The 16,844-nt window shown below is 37.2% G+C and overlaps 1 protein-coding gene across 1 annotated transcript in view; it reads right to left on the bottom strand.

Moving 5' to 3' along the window:
- Sec62 (SEC62 homolog (S. cerevisiae)) overlaps nt 1–16,844 on the bottom strand; it is a 43,149-nt gene that overhangs the window by 15,220 nt on the left and 11,085 nt on the right. Inside the window, exons 3-7 of the mRNA XM_013016150.1 lie at nt 11,117–11,336; nt 10,544–10,636; nt 7,466–7,526; nt 4,698–4,817; nt 1–169 (exon numbers count right to left, since the gene is read on the bottom strand). Coding sequence (XP_012871604.1) covers nt 1–169; nt 4,698–4,817; nt 7,466–7,526; nt 10,544–10,636; nt 11,117–11,336 — 663 coding nt within the window. The remainder of the gene's footprint in view (nt 170–4,697; nt 4,818–7,465; nt 7,527–10,543; nt 10,637–11,116; nt 11,337–16,844) is intronic.

Genomic DNA, 16,844 nt, shown 5'->3' with positions numbered 1-16,844 from the left:
TCAGATTTCTCATCTTTCTTTAAGTCTGCTTTTGGTCCTTTGTATTCGTGTGTGTACAGAGGCCTGAAGGAATCAATGAAGCCCACGTCGGCAGTCAGATTTGGCAAGAACCAAAAGTGGTGCCTTCCTCCAGTTATGAGCCAGATGATAAGAAACAGAATGCAACGAGCTGTAGGAAAAAGATTTCTCTAATTGAATAAGTCAAGCATTAACTCAGTAGAGAGTATCATTCACTTTTATCAGCACATTTCATTTTATGTTAAATATGAAAATTTAAATCCTGACAAGTTTAGCAGCTATGACAAAATCTCTTAAGCAGGGCATTCTGCTTTGAACTTGAGGTGTAATGCTATATTACTATTCTTAAAAACCAAACCAAGCCAAACCTCAGCACTACATATGCAGAAAAAAGCTGGAAGTAGAGCTCAAGTAGTAGGGCGCTAGCCTTGAGCTGAAGAGCTGAGGAACAGTGCCCAGGCCCAGAGTTCAAGCCCCACAACCAACAAAAAAGCCTCCCCCCGCAAAAAAATAGAGAGATTTGGATTTTTAAATGGGTAGCAATAAATTATCACGTCTCAATAGTTAATGTTTTCTATTAACTCACCAATTATATACATGCAGCTCAGTGATGTTTTTCTTCTTTTTTAAAGGTCGTAATGATCATATCAACTCCAAAAATCAATTATGCAGATTTTCTGATTCTATTTTGTTTCCTTTATAATTATATATAACTGATTTCAAAGAAAGCATTAAAAAAGTTCATCTATGCTTCTTTTATTATTTTGCTTCAGGTATATAAAATGACTGTAACTGCCTTAATTTATATATTAGCATTAATATTTATAAAGCTGCATAAGTTGTGGCAAAAAAAAGAAAAGGCCAATGTGTCTGAAATTATGATTTAAGAATAAATTCCAAGCCGGGTGCTGGTGGCTCATGCCTGTAATCCTAGCTACTCAGGAGGCTGAGATCTGAGGATTGCAGTTCAAAGCCGCCTGGGCAAAAGGCTGTGAAACTTTTATTTCCAATATACCACCAGAAAACTGGAAGTGGTGCTGTGGCTCAAATGGTAGAGCACTAGCCTTGAGTTGAAGAGCTGAGGGACAGTGCCTACACCCAAAGTTCAAGCCCCATGACCACCACCACCAACAACAAAAAGAATAAATTTCTCTCATAAAAAGAGAGAAAACAAACAACTTTAAAGGAGGATACACATTTTTTCCTCCAAGTATAATTATACTGCTATGATAGTCCTTGCAGGGTTGTAAGATAGATGATTCATAGTATGACATTTTTTATCAAATGGAAAAAAAAATATAGAAATAGCATAAATAAAATCTAATTTCGTACCACATATAAACTGAAATTTAACATACTGCACAGTTTTTTCTCCATGTGGCATTAGGTTACCAAAAGCACAAAAGGAAGAATCTTAGATAAACTATGTGCTGTCATACCATTGCTACACTAAAAACGACACAATTAAAGCTACTTAGGAGGCTGAGATCTGAGGATTGTGGTTTGAAGCCAACCAACATGGGAAATCTGTGAGACTCATCTCTTATCTCTAAGTCAGAAGTGGAGCTGTGGCTCAAGTAGAACAGTGCTACCCTTATGCACAAAAGCTCAATTCTAGCCCCAGGATTAGAAAAAAAAGGGTGAGGGTTGTAATGCTAAGAATGCATATTTAAAATAACACCAAATATAATTTTGAACAATTGTACTTCATGCAATAAAAAATTCAAGTGGTATATATCAAATATTTGAAAAAGTATTTGTAACTCTATTTTCTAACAAAATAAACATAAAATGTTGGGTTTTTAAGAGTATTTAATTTATAATACAAATTTAAATCCATAGCAACCTTGAAAAATTGCAAAAAATACTAAAAAAAAAAAGGTTTTGTTTTTTGTCAGTTGTAGGGCTTGAACTCAGGGTCTGGGTGCTGTCCCTAAGCCTCTTTGTACTCAATATTAGTGCTCTACCACTTCAGCCACAGCTCCACTTCCAGTTTTTGAGTGGTTAACTGATGATATTTCACCAGGACTTTTCTGCCCGGGCTGGCTTCAAACGACATCCTCAGATCTCAGCCTTGTGAGTAGCTAGGATTACAATATGAGTCACTGGCCTCAGGTATGAGGCACCCAGCTAGAAATGGCATTTTAAAGAACAAAATAACCTAGTAATAATAATGGTTACCGGCTTAATTATAGGATAAGCAAATGAACAAATCTATTCAGTAGAGCTAAAATTTACTGAAAAATTTGCAGCAGTTTTTATTTTGTTTTTTGTTTTTTTTTTTGGTCTGGTCACGGGACCTGAACTCTGGGCCTGGGCGCTGTCCCTCAGCTCTTCAGCTCAAGGGTAGCGCTCTACCACTTGAGCCACAGCACCACTTCCTGCTTTTTTCTTTTTGCTTATGTGGTGCTGAGGAATCGAACCCAGGGCCTCATGAATGCAAGGCAAGCACTCTACCACTGAGCCACCTTCCCAGCACCTTGAAGCAGTTTTTAAATTTTATTGGTTTGAGTAAGAATCAATTATATCTAATGTCAGATTGAAGTTTATTACTTTACTATTTCATTACACCAACACTCATTACCTGCACAACAGGCTTAGATATTATTTTGTGAAATACAGCTGTTGCAGCAGGGATCTTTTGTCAAGGTGACTAAGCTAGATGAAAGAGAAGTGAGAAGCCTCATTAAGAGATCAGAGAGGCTGGGCGCTGGTGGCTCATGCCTGTAATTCTAGCTACTCAGGAGGCTGAGATCTGAGGATCACAGTTCAAAGCCAACCCAGGCAGGAAAGTTCATGATACTCTTATCTCCAATTAATCACCAGAAAACTGGAAGTGGTGCTGTGGCTCAAGTGGTAGAGCTCTTGAACCTAAGAGTTCAGTCCCAGTGCCCAGGCCCAGAATTCAAACCCCACGACCACACCCCCCCCAAAAAAAAAAATCATAGACATATGACTGACTGAAGCACTGGATGAACTGGTGAGTTCAAGGCTGGTGGCACATCAGGACATTTTAATGGCCAGAAGGAAGGGATATATAACATTGCTTTGGGCTATAGCAGCAATGCTTTTTAATAATAAAAATCTATTTTATATATCATAGCACCTGGGAATAAAATGCACTCAGTTCAGAAAAACCTTGGCCAAATTATGTCTTCTATTAGGTCAACAATGTGAGTACTGTTTTTTTCTTTTATAAAGAAGTATTCTTAGATGGGTACTGGAGGCTCATGCCTGTAAACCAAGTCACTTAGAAAGCTAAGGTCCACAGGATAACAGTTTGAGGTCAGCGTAGGAAGTCTAAGAGACTTCATTTCTAAAATAACCAGGAAAAAGCAAGGCTTGAGGTGTGGTTCAAGTGGTAGAATGCAAGCTGTAGCAAGCAAGCATAAGCTCTGAGTTTAAACACCCAGCCAGGTATTGGCAAAACATAATCACAAAGCTTGGTGAAAAAAATTAATCTGTCATTGAGGAAAATAGCTAGAACTTTCTATTACATACCAACATAAACTCCAGGCTGTAATCCTTCTGCTTGTGCTTCCCTGTGTCACTATATCAAGTCATTGTGTTTCCAACTATGACATTGTGTTTCCCATAGTTGGAAACACATGCCCAGCCATTGAATGAGATAGACTCTTGCAAAATTGCCTGGGACGGCTCAAAATTCAATCACTTAGTTTCTGCCTAAGTATGGAGAATTACAAGCTTGAATTACCAACCCCAGTCTCCTGTTTGATTTTTAAACATTTATATATGTACTGTACCTAGAATTCACCTGAGTGAAAATTATTTATTTTTTTCCCCAAAGTGGCAAATTGTTTAGAACCATGCACAGAATTTAAATATTTAATACAACTTGCATTTGCCTTAAGCTAAATATAAAACAGGCTTATTTAAAGTATCATATCTAATAAATGATTTACCACTGAAAAATTATTAAATCCATGTTGCAGCTAATTTAAATTTTATTTTTTTAGTTATGTGGTACTGAGGAATAGAACCCAGGGCCTTTTGCATGCTAGGCAAGCATTCTACCACTATGCCACATTCCCAGGCCTTCTGCAACTAATTTTTAAAATGCATTTCTTTGCTGATTAACAGAATAATGGCTGGATGTCAATGGCTCATGCTGGAGTATTAGCTACATAGGAGGCTGAAATCTGGTGCATTGTGTTCAAAGCCCTGGCAGAAAAGTCATTAGACTTTTGAAAAAAATAGGAAAAATAACAAAAAATAGGGCTGGAGATGTGGATCAAATGATAATGTGCCAGTTGAACAAGTGAGAGGATCAGGTCTGGGACAGGGGTGGTAATATAATAATGTATATTTCAAAGTAACTTCGGCTAATTTCTAATGTCTCACCATAAAAATGATAGGTAAGCAAAGTGATGTGTACATTTACAGTTTTCAAGTTCCACATTGTGTACATGAAAACATTATATTCTACTCTATGAAGTATAATATTCCAATTTGTCAACCACATACATGAAGTAATTTTTAAAAAGCCATATGGTAAACCTTTTTTTCAGAATAGACTCACAAAGTAGGATCATACATCTCATTTTTTTATTTGCTTCCATTAATTTTGTTACTAAGCTTTCTTGAAGCTGCGGTTACTGTCCAACTGCTTAACACTTACCTTACTTAGGTCAGTATTACTAGTAATAAATATTACTTACCAACAGCAAGAAGAAGAATGCTGGCTACAAAACAGCCTGCACCCACACTGAGGTAATAAACACCTACTCTCATTTCTGCTGGCCAAAGAGGAAAGAGGGTGGCTGCTATTACTGCAATCACTGAAAGAAAAAACAGGTTAGAGATGACTTTTAGAATAAAAATTTAAATAGCTGGTTGCAGTAACATTGAACACATTCATGGGGGAAAAACTATGAAACATCATATTGTCTCTTGTGTAAGTAAACAATGATCAATTAATTTCCTATTACTTGACCTAACATTTTATATTGTTCTTAAACTAGGTTAGGATTTCTAATCTAAATTACATTTAATTAGAAAAATATGTCTAGACATTCAAAACCACCCCTTAACTTACCAACTCTTAACATTTTCAAGCCATGACTATATTATTTTTAAACATTAGCCTGTGTACTAAGTTGGGGAACTTAAAACAACATCCTCCTCTGGAAAAAAATGACTCCAAATACCCACCCTGGAGATAAGATTGTGGGTGGATCCTTGACACCCACAGAATAAAACGAGCTGAGCTCACCAAGAGATGCTAATACAGGTTTGCTCTGGCAGCCAGGGAAACTGGAAGTGTGATCACATGAAGGAATTGCTAAGAAATTAGAAGCTTAATTATTAGGTCTTTAGAAATAAGAGGATTCAAATTTTAGCTCCATCATACATTAAGTAATCCTGGGCAAGCCACTTAACCCTTTGAGACTAAGTTATCTAAGTGCCTGTCCCTATTTCATAAATGTTGGGAGGAGAGAGGAGACAGTCCATGGCAAGTATTTGGCATAATAGTATATTATAAGTAATCAACAGCCATTAGTTAACTATTCAAATTTAACAGTTCCAAATCTTCCTGGGCTATTTGGAATGGAATCCTATCATACTGACCGAACTAATTTTAAGTAATATCTACCTTTCCTACTTGTTAAATTGGGTTTTTTCCCCCCACCCATACCTGAAAGATACATTCATGTTTAAAAAGCAAATTAAAAAACAACACAAAAGATAGGCAAGATGGTGCATACTTGTAATTCCAGTTCTTTGGGGGTGGAAGGAAAAAAAGGTAACTCAAGACCCTTCTCAAAAATAAAAACTCTTGGGCACAGCTAGTATAATCCCAGCTATTTGGGGACTACAGACCGAAAAGACTGTGATTATAGGGTAGACCAACTAAAAATTTAGTGAGACCCACATCTCAACAAACAAGATCAGTATAGTGGGAGGCACAGGTAAGAGAAGTACTGAAGTCTGAGCCCAGCCTAAGGTAAAAAAGGGCTGGAACATGGCTCAAATGGCAGAGTTCAAACTCTAATATGGCCAAAAGGGAGGGGGGGGGGAAATCAATGAACAAAAGGGTCTGGGGAAGCCAAGCACAGGTGGCTTATACCTATATTCCTAACTTCTCAGGAGGCTGAGATCTGAGGACTGCTGTTTGAAGGCAGCCTGGACAGGAAAATCATGAGACTCTTATCTCCAATTAACCACTACAAGCTGGAAGTAGAGCTATGGCTCAAGTGGTAGAGCCCCAGTATCAAGTGAAGAAAGCCAAGAAGCAGTGCCCAGGCCCTAAATTCAAGCCCCCAGTACTGGCACAAAAAAAGAAAAAAGCAAAGAAAAAAAAGCTCAGTGAGGTATAGGCTCAAGTGGTAGCACAACTGCCTAGCCTGTGCAAGGCTTTATTTAATCTTCAGTATACCAATTAAGACAACAGCAATCCAAAAGGTATTAAGCTTTCATCTAATTCATCCATTCTCCAGAAGTAAATACTATTAAACTTCTATTCCCAGGGACTGCCTAGCTATGATTAAAACTATCTACATATAATTTCTTCTCTAAATAAACATGTAATTTTCACTTGTGCAATTACTTTTATTCTTTAACATAGCCTAGGTTATCTTGCTACCAGAACATCCTAATTCATTAAAAGATGCATAGTATTCGATTATAATTTGTTTCACCTTTCTATTAAGGAATCTGAATTCTTTTCAGTTTTAATCTATCAGAGGTACAAATAATCTAATATTGCAGATATCTTGTAAACATACATTTGTACATGTACGGTTCTATAATAGAGCAATTCTGGACTGATAATGTAGCTCACTGGTACAGTACTTGTCTAGTATGCACATGGCTGTTTCAGATCCCCAGCATCACAAAACAAAAACAGCAAAAAGACTAATAGAATTGCTTTAAATGGAATGGACGTGGCAAAAGAACTAGGAATTTAAAATTTGAAGGATATTTGCTAGATTAGCTCTTAAATGCAATCTGAAAAATTTAGATTAAAAGAGATTACATGTCAATATACATACACTGCACTATACATACAAAATGGGATAAATATGGGGATAAATTCCTAGAAGCAGAAATGCTGGATATATGCACTTGGTATTTCCAAGATATTGCTAAACTGCCTGCTCTAAAAGCTAACTAATGGATATACCCATGAAATACTGGAATGATTTTTCCTTGCTGCTCTTCTAAGTACAATTAAGCATCATCCATGATGACTGGATTTTATTTTTTTGTCAATGTGCTACCTTTGCCACTTTTCTATCAGGCTAAACTCATAGATCTTTGTATTTATATTTTTCTTAATTTGTCATTTATCTTCTGGGTTTATTTATACTCTTTTGTAACAGTAACAATTTTATGCTAAATTTATAAGTATTTTCCTTTGTGGTGCTCTATTTTGTTTTCTAAAAGTTAGATTGTATTTTAAGTTTACTTACATATTGCTACTTACCAAGAATTAATCCCATGACAAATGTTTTAATGTGAACTGGGTCATAGATCCACACATAAACCTAGAAGAACCAAGAACCTCAGTGCTTAAAAGTTAAAAGGCCACTTTAGAAAGTTAAGTTGAATTCTATACCATAGGTTCTCTAAAGCAGTCACCACCCCTTAACATATGACAACTACTTTCCAAGTAAGGTAAACAAATTCCAAAGACCTTCTTTCAGTACTAGTGGTTCTTTTGGCATCCATTTAGCTAGGAAATTATTATTAAGAAAACTAAAAATTCTTTAATGTACTTAAGTAAATGTGTATGTACTTACATGCATTCAACAGCTTGTTAATATGTGCAAACCAATGTTTATTCAACCTAATGCCATCATTATTTTTTGTCCCTAATGTAATGGTGAATCAATCTGGCCTAAGAACACAGTCAAGACTGATTCCAGCCAGGCCTTGTTGCAGACCCAGAAGTGCTCAATTCCACCATGTTCTCTCCTACTGACAATACACAAGGAACCATTACTAGACTATCATAGATGACTAGTTTTCACTGCCCACTCCTCTATGGAGGGTTTGAAACTTGTAAGTAGGAAGCAATGTTGCAAAGCTTGATTTACTTTTAGTAGGCTATTTTACAGGTTTCTTATTACATACTTTTTACTACATCACAACAGAATTTGTTATCATGTAGGTTACTATGTTTACCATGCATCCATAAAACTTAGTTATGTTTTTTTTGTTTCTGTAAGTAGCAGTATTCTTCCATTTCTTAGTTCTATTTTAACTGGGACTTTATTGACTTTCTGGCTCACTTCTAACAACCAGGAGGGTTCCACTTTAGTCCTGGGAATCAGAACCACACATATTACTTCTATTCATTACTACTCTAAAACACATTTATGTAAAGACATTTTTCCATGGTTAGAAGTTATGGAATGTGGTCAGGTGCCGGTGGCTATTGCCTATAATCCTAGCAACTCTGGAGACTGAGATCTAAGGATCTTGGTTCCAAGCCAGCTGGGCAGTAAAGTCTATGATACTCTTATTTTCAATTACCCATCAAAAAGTAGGAAGTGGACTATGGCTTAAGTGGTAGAGCACTAGCCTTGAGCACAAAAGTTCAAGGACAGCACCCAAGCCCTGAGTCCAAGACTTAGAACTGCCCCCCCCCCCCAAAGTCTGGTATATAGCTGATACTCAGTGACTAATGGAATTAGTATTTGAGCTTAGGAAAAACCTTCAATCTTTTATTACAGTGGCTCGAAACCAAGGTTTTTAACCATTAGAATTATGTGAGGGGGGGGGGAGAATTGTGTGAGGATATTAACTCAGGTCCTGGGTTCTATCACCTGATTTTTTTTCCAGTCCCAGGACTTGAACTCAGGGCCTGGGCATTGTCCCTGAGCTGCTTTTGCTCAAGGCTTAGCACTCTACCACTTGAGCCACAGCACCACTCTGGCCTCTTATGTTTACATGGTACTGAGGAATTGAACCCAGGGCTTCATCCATGCTAGGCAATGTTAAGCCACATTCCCAGCCCTCTCTCAGCTTTTTTGCTAGAGGCTAGCACTCTACCAACTTGAGCCATAGTTCCACTTCTAGATTTTCGGTGGATAAGCCAGCATTGGCTTAGAACCTCGATCCTCTGATATCAGCATCTTGATTAGTTAGGATTACAGGTGTGAGCTACCAGTGTCTGGCCATATGAGGATACTTTATACAACTACACACTTCCTGGCCTCCTCCCAACTTCCACTCTAGAGATTCTTATACAAGATTGTCTAGAATAAGCCTACACCATGTATTTTTTTTTCTTAAAAAAATAAAACAAAAAGCTTTCTCAGAATTTCACAGCTATAACCCCAGGAGCCTGAGTACTTTATAGATACCTTAGCTACAGCAAGAAAGGATATGTTTTTGAGATTCATAGTAGTTCAATAGCCAGCACATTGCTAATGTTTTTGTGTTGGTGACTGTATCAAGCAGTCTTCATGGAAGACTACCAAATGGCTACACAAATTTCCATACCACTACACACATTACAAAAAACCAACCAACCAACCAACCAACAAAAAACTACCATCTTGAACAAACCATCAAATAAGGTTGAAAATTTCAAGTTCCACAAGAAATGTTTCTGAGTGTACACTGTGTAAGAGGTATAGTTCAATAGGCATCCTCCAGATTTCTCCCTCCCTCCTTCCCTTCCTCCCTCGTTCCCCCTCTTTTTCCCTTTCTTCTTCACTCCCTCCCTCCCTTCCTTTCCTCCTTTTCCCTGTGCCCACCCCTCTTCCTCCTCTGTCTCTCTTTGAAAAGGGCTTCAACTCAGGGCCTTCTGCTCTCACTCTGCTCTCTCACTGATGCTCTACCATTTGAGCCATACCTTTACTTTTAGCTTTTTTTCTGGTTAAGTGGAGATAAGACTCTTGAGATTTTTGTCTGCCCTGGGCTGGCCTTGAACTATGATCCTCAGATCTCAACCTCTTGTGTAGCTAGAATTATAGACATGAGCAGACATGAGCTATTGGCATTTGGCCTTTATTTTTTAATAAGAAACTGCATTTCAGCTGGGCAAATAACCATCCCAGTATTAAAAACTGCAATTATAAAACTTTAATTCAGATAATTAAGATCAGGTGGACTAGATTTTAACCAATGGATTCCAAACAGAAATGAAATCACCAACTTTCTGGATAGTGTCCATAACAGAGTGTCCCTAAAAAGAAGGCTTTCCTGTTTTAAGGTTAGTATGGAAGTATCCCAAAGGAAAAAAGGATGCGAGTGCTTAGGTCCTTCTTGGAGTTGTCTCGTTGTAGTACATTATCTCTTGATTATATTGATGAGAAAGAAAATTTTTCATTAAGCCATTGCTATTTCAAGTTTCCCAACATAATCAAATCTTATTTTTATAATTTACAAATCTAAATTCAGAGAAATTGATTTTTAAGAGTAATATTGTGCAAATAAACACATAATAAAATTATCTAAACTATTTCTTTTCTTAGATGATATCAAAGATATTTCTAAAATTCTGTATGAAAAACTGGATTTATAATCATAATCCAATCTAATATTATCTTACCTCATTTCCATCCAGAAAAACTTGATCATCATGGGGTTCAAGTTTGAATTTTTTCTTAGTTTCCTTCTTTTTGGGAGTTCCTGGAGTTTCCTCCTATTAAAACACAGTAGGAAAAATAACCAAGAAAGAAAAAGCAGTATCAACTCATACAGTAAAAATATATATGTCACACATACATTCTCAACTTTGTTATTTAAAATAATCCTAATATGGTTGCACTTGATTAAAAATTTAAATATGCTTATATGCTAGCAGAGATCATATGTGCAGCTTTTTCTTCCCAATCAAGGCTGGCATTTTACCCTTGAGTCATGCCTTTCACTTCTAGCTTTTTCCTGGTTAATTGGAAATAAGTCTCAAAGAGCTGTTTGCCTGGGCTGGCTCCAAAACCAATTCTCAGATCTAGCCTCCTGTTACAGGCATGATCCATTGGCACTCAACATTTTCCCTTTCTTTCTGGGGTGGTGGGTTTGAATCTAGGACCTTATGCCAGGAAGGCATTGTATCACCTGAGCCAAGCTGCCAGCACCATAGTGATTTTTTTTTAAATTTTTCAATTTTACTTGAATTCACCTTTTTGGATTCTTCCTTTTCACCATCTTTTTTTTTCTCTTTTTCCTTTTTTGTCTTTTCTTCCTTTATATTTTCTTTCTTGCTTTTTTTATCTTCTTCTTTTCCACTTTCAGCTTTTCCTTTATCTTTTTCTTTCTTTATGTCCTTTTCATATTTCATTTTCATTACTTTTAGTGCTCGATGGAAAAACTGCTTCTTTAAAAGCCTTGGGGAAAAGAACATAGAATATTACCTATTAATTATATAGAAATAAAGTAGAAAACAAAAATATCAAGAGCCAATTAAAATGAGGAAAGAAAAACATAAATTGGCAACTCATAAGAAGAATTACAACTAGTAAGCTCATGGAAAAGTCAATTCCACTTAGTCAAAAAAAAGTTTACAACTAAATAGGTATAGAAAGTTGCCAAAACTTTCTATAAAACTGGGTGATATTGAATAGAATTTTCAATTTTAACTATTTAATTTAGGTATAAAGGCAATGAAAGGTTTGAGTATATAAAGCATCTCTCTGAATTCATTATATAATCTAACTGTCAAAGGAAAACAGTTTAGGCAACATTAATAGATTAAATAATTCCTTGATTAATCCTACTCATGACTTTTCAGCTATCTTTTTTGTTTTTTCGTATGTGTACTTCATGATTCAGCCTGCATCTATAGTGATCTTTTTTTTTTTGTCGGTGTGGGGCTTGAACTCTGGGTCTTGGTGCTGCCCCTGAGCTCTTCAGCTCAAGGCAAGCGCTCTAGCACTGGAGCCACAGTGCTACTTCTGGTTTTCTGGTGGTTAATTAGAGATAAGGTCAGATAAGTTGATGTTAGGTGAAATGAACCCCAAGATAAGTATTCAAATGTTTTTTCTTTCATGCGATTGTTTCTAACATATTCATAAGATGATTTCTTTGTTGCTTTGTATGTCTCTCCTTCACAGTATAACCCCTGCTTTCACTGTATTTGATGTTGGTATAATTTGTGGAGGGGAAGGGAAAAAACAAATAATTTAAATAGGGATACAGGTGGACTCAATGCAACAATGAGATGTACAAGTCGTTATGTCGAAAATGAACTTTACAACTTTGGTGGGGGGGATGGAGGGATGGGCAGGGGAAACAAAGGAGGAGGCAACAATGCTTGATAAGAAATGTACTCATTATCTTGCCATGTAATTGTAACCCCTCTATATGGTATTTTCACATAAAAAAAAAAAGAGTCTCACAAATATTCCTTGCCTGGGCTGGCTTTGAACCATGATCCTCAGATTTCAGCTTCTTAAGTGGTTAGGATTACAAGTGTGAACCACGGGCGCCTGGCTGTGAACTATTTTTAATTAAGTAATGAGTAATTAAATATACTAAGATGAGATTTCTGTAGTCTGATAAGGATTCTCACAAGACCAATCTAAAAATATGTGTGATTTGGCAAATACTATATAATCCTAGTTTCATTAATTTCACTCAATATATTGTTCTTCCTTTTTAGGTTATTTTTTGTACTTACTCCTGGGCTTTCACAAAGGCACACTCTTCCCTTTACCTGTAGTGTCTTCCTTCCAAAAAGCATTTTTTCCCCACATGGTTCATTGCCTTGTTTCCTTCAGAGCTTTATTCAACTGCAATGTAACCTATTTTAAGACCATAGTCCCACTCCATCCTGTATTACTATCTCACAGCATCTAACTCCTTATTATGTTTTCAACTTCCCCAGACTGTAAACTCCTTAAGAGTAAAGTCCTTCCTTGCTTTACTCCTTTATCTGTTATATTCAGAAGCTCAGATAATCCCAAATTAAATCAACTCTGTTGGTAGTTCCTCTTTGAACCTTATAATCCTACTAATTTTATAAACCACTTTTTTTCAATCTCATGTTGTAGTTTTAGAGTTCCTTTTGATTCCTGCCTTGCTAATGTACAACTACCACAACATAACCTAAAAGCCACGTGTCACTACATACTTGTTTCAGCGTTATCACACTGTTCAGAAATCTAGTTCTTCTTAGTCATTATGCTGTGTCCCCTGGAACATTTCTATTTCACCTGCTTGGCTGGGCTTCCATCTGCTGTCCATTAGTTGGAGTCCATAGCCCCTTCACAAAGCCAATGACTAGTTACCTCATTTGGCCTTATACAAAACATGTAACTGTGCAACTGTTTAAAGTGTCCTCTAAAATGTGTCCATTAATGTCTGTACCTATATATACATATGTGAACAAGCAAAAATTTGAATGAGACTTTAATGACTAATTATGAATAGAATGTAGGACTTAGTTAGTGAGGTGTTTAAATATGATGAGAAACCTTCCTTTGTACTGAATATATAATTTTGTTTGCAAACTTATTTCCAAGGATTCTATAAGGAATATTTATTATTGCTCAATATGAAAGCAAAAATGTTATCTTGTTTTAATTGAGTAAAAAGTATTTTATATTCATTTATATTATAAATACCTGTCCATGTATTAAAAGTATATTTTAAGCAGGTGCTGGTGGCTCACACCTGTAATCCTAGCTACTGAGGAGGCTAAGATATGAAGACTGCAGTTTGTAGCCAGCCCAGGCAGGAAAGTCCATGAGACACCCCAATTAACCACCAAAAAGCTAGAAGCAGAGCTGTGGCTGAAGTGGCAGAGCACTAGGCTTGAGCAAAAAAAGCTCAGGGACAGTGTCAGGCCCTGAATTTAAGCCCCAGGTCCAGCATACACATACATATATACATATGTACATACACACACACGTATACATATAGTTGAAGGGTACATGTTCAAATGGTAATATTACCTGTGATTTAGATTTTTTCCATATCATTTTCTGTATCTTTACTTTCCCTAAATTTAATGGAAAATACTATTCTAAAATAACTTAGTAAGTAAATCACTGAGCCAAGCAGTGGCTCAAGGCTGTGATCTACATGGGAGGTAGGGATCAGATAATGAGGTTAGATACTAGCCTAGGTAATAAAAGGAATTCAGAAACTTTATCTTGACCAATAGGTATGGTGGCACATCTGGCACCCCCAAAATATGGAGTAAACACAATCACTGGGTGTACTAGTATTCTCCTGTTATTTTAGTGGAGAAGGGAAGCACAATAGGAGGATCACAGTGCAGGCCAGCCCAGGCATAAAACAAGACCCTATCTCAAAAAGTAACAATGCACAGAGGGGCCAACAGAGTAAAGTGGTAGGGTGCCTGCCAGGCAAGTGGCCCAGGGGTCCAAACCCTAGTACATCAATAACAAAAAAAAAACCCAGGGCTGGGAAGGTGGCTCAGTGGTAGAGTGCTTGCCTGGCATACATGAGGCCCTGGGTCTGATTCCTCAACACCACATAAAAGGAAGTGGCGCTGTGGCTCAAGTGGTAGGGCGCTAGCCTTGAGCTGAAGAGCTGAGGGACAGCAGATTCAGAAGAGCATAGAACCATCTGCTTTTGTTATTCTTCCTAAATAGCTATGCTACATTCCTGAAAAAGATTATCCACTATTAATCAAATTAGTATGAGAGTAAGTTCACATTTAGGTAGACAAATACCACTTCTCCACTTAACAAGCTAGGTGGTATTAAGTTACTGAATTTTAAGCTGTCTATAAATCATATAGGTCTAGATATCACATAGGGGTTTTTAGGATAAAATGAAAAGCATGCTGAGCATAATTCCTGGCATACATGTACTCAAATAAATGTTAGCCATTGACCTATTCCTTAATGAGTCTTTAGAGAATGTCTTACTTAAACTAATTCTCCACACAGAAAAATGAGACTAACATTAGCCTTTGTAATAAAATCAGGGCCTCTGCTTGTTTGGCTTAAAATATGTGATATAAGACAAACAGCCAATACAAACATTTCTGACATTTTCACATAAATACTCACACTTCCCTATCCTACTGTATGTGTGCTGTGTGTGTGCTGTGCTGTGCCTTTTTCTAAGGATAAATGCTCTTTCTTCTCTTGCTTATTAGGTAATCACCTATTTATACTTTAAAATTTGATTACAACATTTTTCCTGAAGTCCTTTTTGATAGTTTCACCATTAATTACAAATATTCCCAGACAGATTAGAATGTGTTATGAGGAAGGGAACAATTCACAGTAATCATTGTATCCTGGGGCTCGTAATATAATAGATATTTTATAAATGAATGATTTAACAGCATGTGCTGGGCACCGATGGTTCACGCCTGTAATCCTAGATACTCAGGAGGCTGAGATCTGAGGATTGGGAATCAAAGCCAGCCCAAGGCAGAAAAGTCCCCATGAGACTCTTATCTGCAATTAACCACTCAAAAACTGGAAGTGGAGTGGTGGCTCAAGTGGTAGAGTGGTAGCCTTGAGCACAAAGAGGCTCAGGAATAGCACCCAGGCCTTGAATTCAAGCCCTACAACCAACAGGAAAAAAAAAAAAGAGGGGATGAGGGAGAGAGAGTCTGAAGGACATTACTGCATTATGTAGAATATCACAGTGGCTAAGCTTAAGAGTTCCTATGTAAAATTTTCATGCTACTATCCTACATTTTTCTCTTGTGTTTTACTCCATACTCTATTATTTCTACTTAGTTGCTTTTAAAAAAAAACATAGCTGGAAAAGTTCTTTTCGCAGTTTATGGTTGGCAGGAGCCTATGAGGACTGGTCACAATGATGTGAAGTGGTCGCTTCTCTTTCACTTCAGTGCAGAAAGGACACAAGATGACATATACAATGAAAAGTGAGTGTGACTCTAGGACATTCTTTGTGCTGTCATTTGAGCTATTCATATAATAAGGCATTAAGGCTCCTAAAAGATCAGGAGACTTAGACTGATATTGGCTACTCTTCTCTGAGATTTGGGCTCACAGAATGAATACCAAAAATAATAGTACTGACTGGTGACTCAATTTTATTTTTACTCCACCAAATGCATACTCATTTTGTGAAAGGAGATACAGTGGTCAAGAGTATGTAATGCTGCAATGCGAACTGTAGAAGTTACTAGCTATATGACCTTAGACAAGGCTCTTAATGTTTCTGTGTCTCAGTTTCTGTATGTATAAGACCTTTTTTTTTTTTTTTTTGCCAGTCGTGGGGCCCGAACTCTGGGCCTGAACACTGTCCCTCAGCTCTTCAGCTCAAGGCTAGTGCTCTCTTCAGCTCAAGGCTAGTGCTCTACCACTTGAGCCACAGCGCCACTTCCAGCTTTTTTCTGCTTATGTGGTGCTGAGGAATCGAACCCAGGGCCTCATGCATGCAAGGCAAGCACTCTACCACTGAGCCACCTTCCCAGCCCTGTATAAGACCTTTTAATTTTTACAGCGTATAGAAAAGATAAATATTTTGAGGCAGGCAGAGAAGGTTTTTGTTGTTGGTTTTTGGTGTCCATGGAGCTTGAACTCTGGGACTGGGCACTCTCTCAGCTCTTCAGCTTAAGACAAGCACTCTATCACTTGAGCCACAGCACCACTTCTGATTTTCTGGTGGTTAACTGGAGAGCAGTCTCACGAACTTTCCTAGCCTGGATTTGAACCATAATTCACCGATCTCAGTCTCCTGAGTTGCTACAATTACAGGCATGAGCCACCAGCGTCTGGCTATTAGTTTGTACCGTGTAATTAATTCTAATGAGACAAACTGCCGTAAAGAGAAAGTAAATATCAACTGCCCATTATCAGTTCACCCCCACCCCAACAACAATGAAGTTGTCTGTAAAATATCCATTAGTCATCTCTAATATCTGGGTAACTAAGAATTTTATTTTTTTTTTT

Source organism: Dipodomys ordii, unplaced genomic scaffold (assembly GCF_000151885.1).
Source record: "Dipodomys ordii isolate 6190 unplaced genomic scaffold, Dord_2.0 Scaffold30, whole genome shotgun sequence".
Lineage (NCBI taxonomy): Eukaryota > Metazoa > Chordata > Mammalia > Rodentia > Heteromyidae > Dipodomys > Dipodomys ordii.
This window is presented reverse-complemented; position numbering and strand designations above follow the sequence as displayed.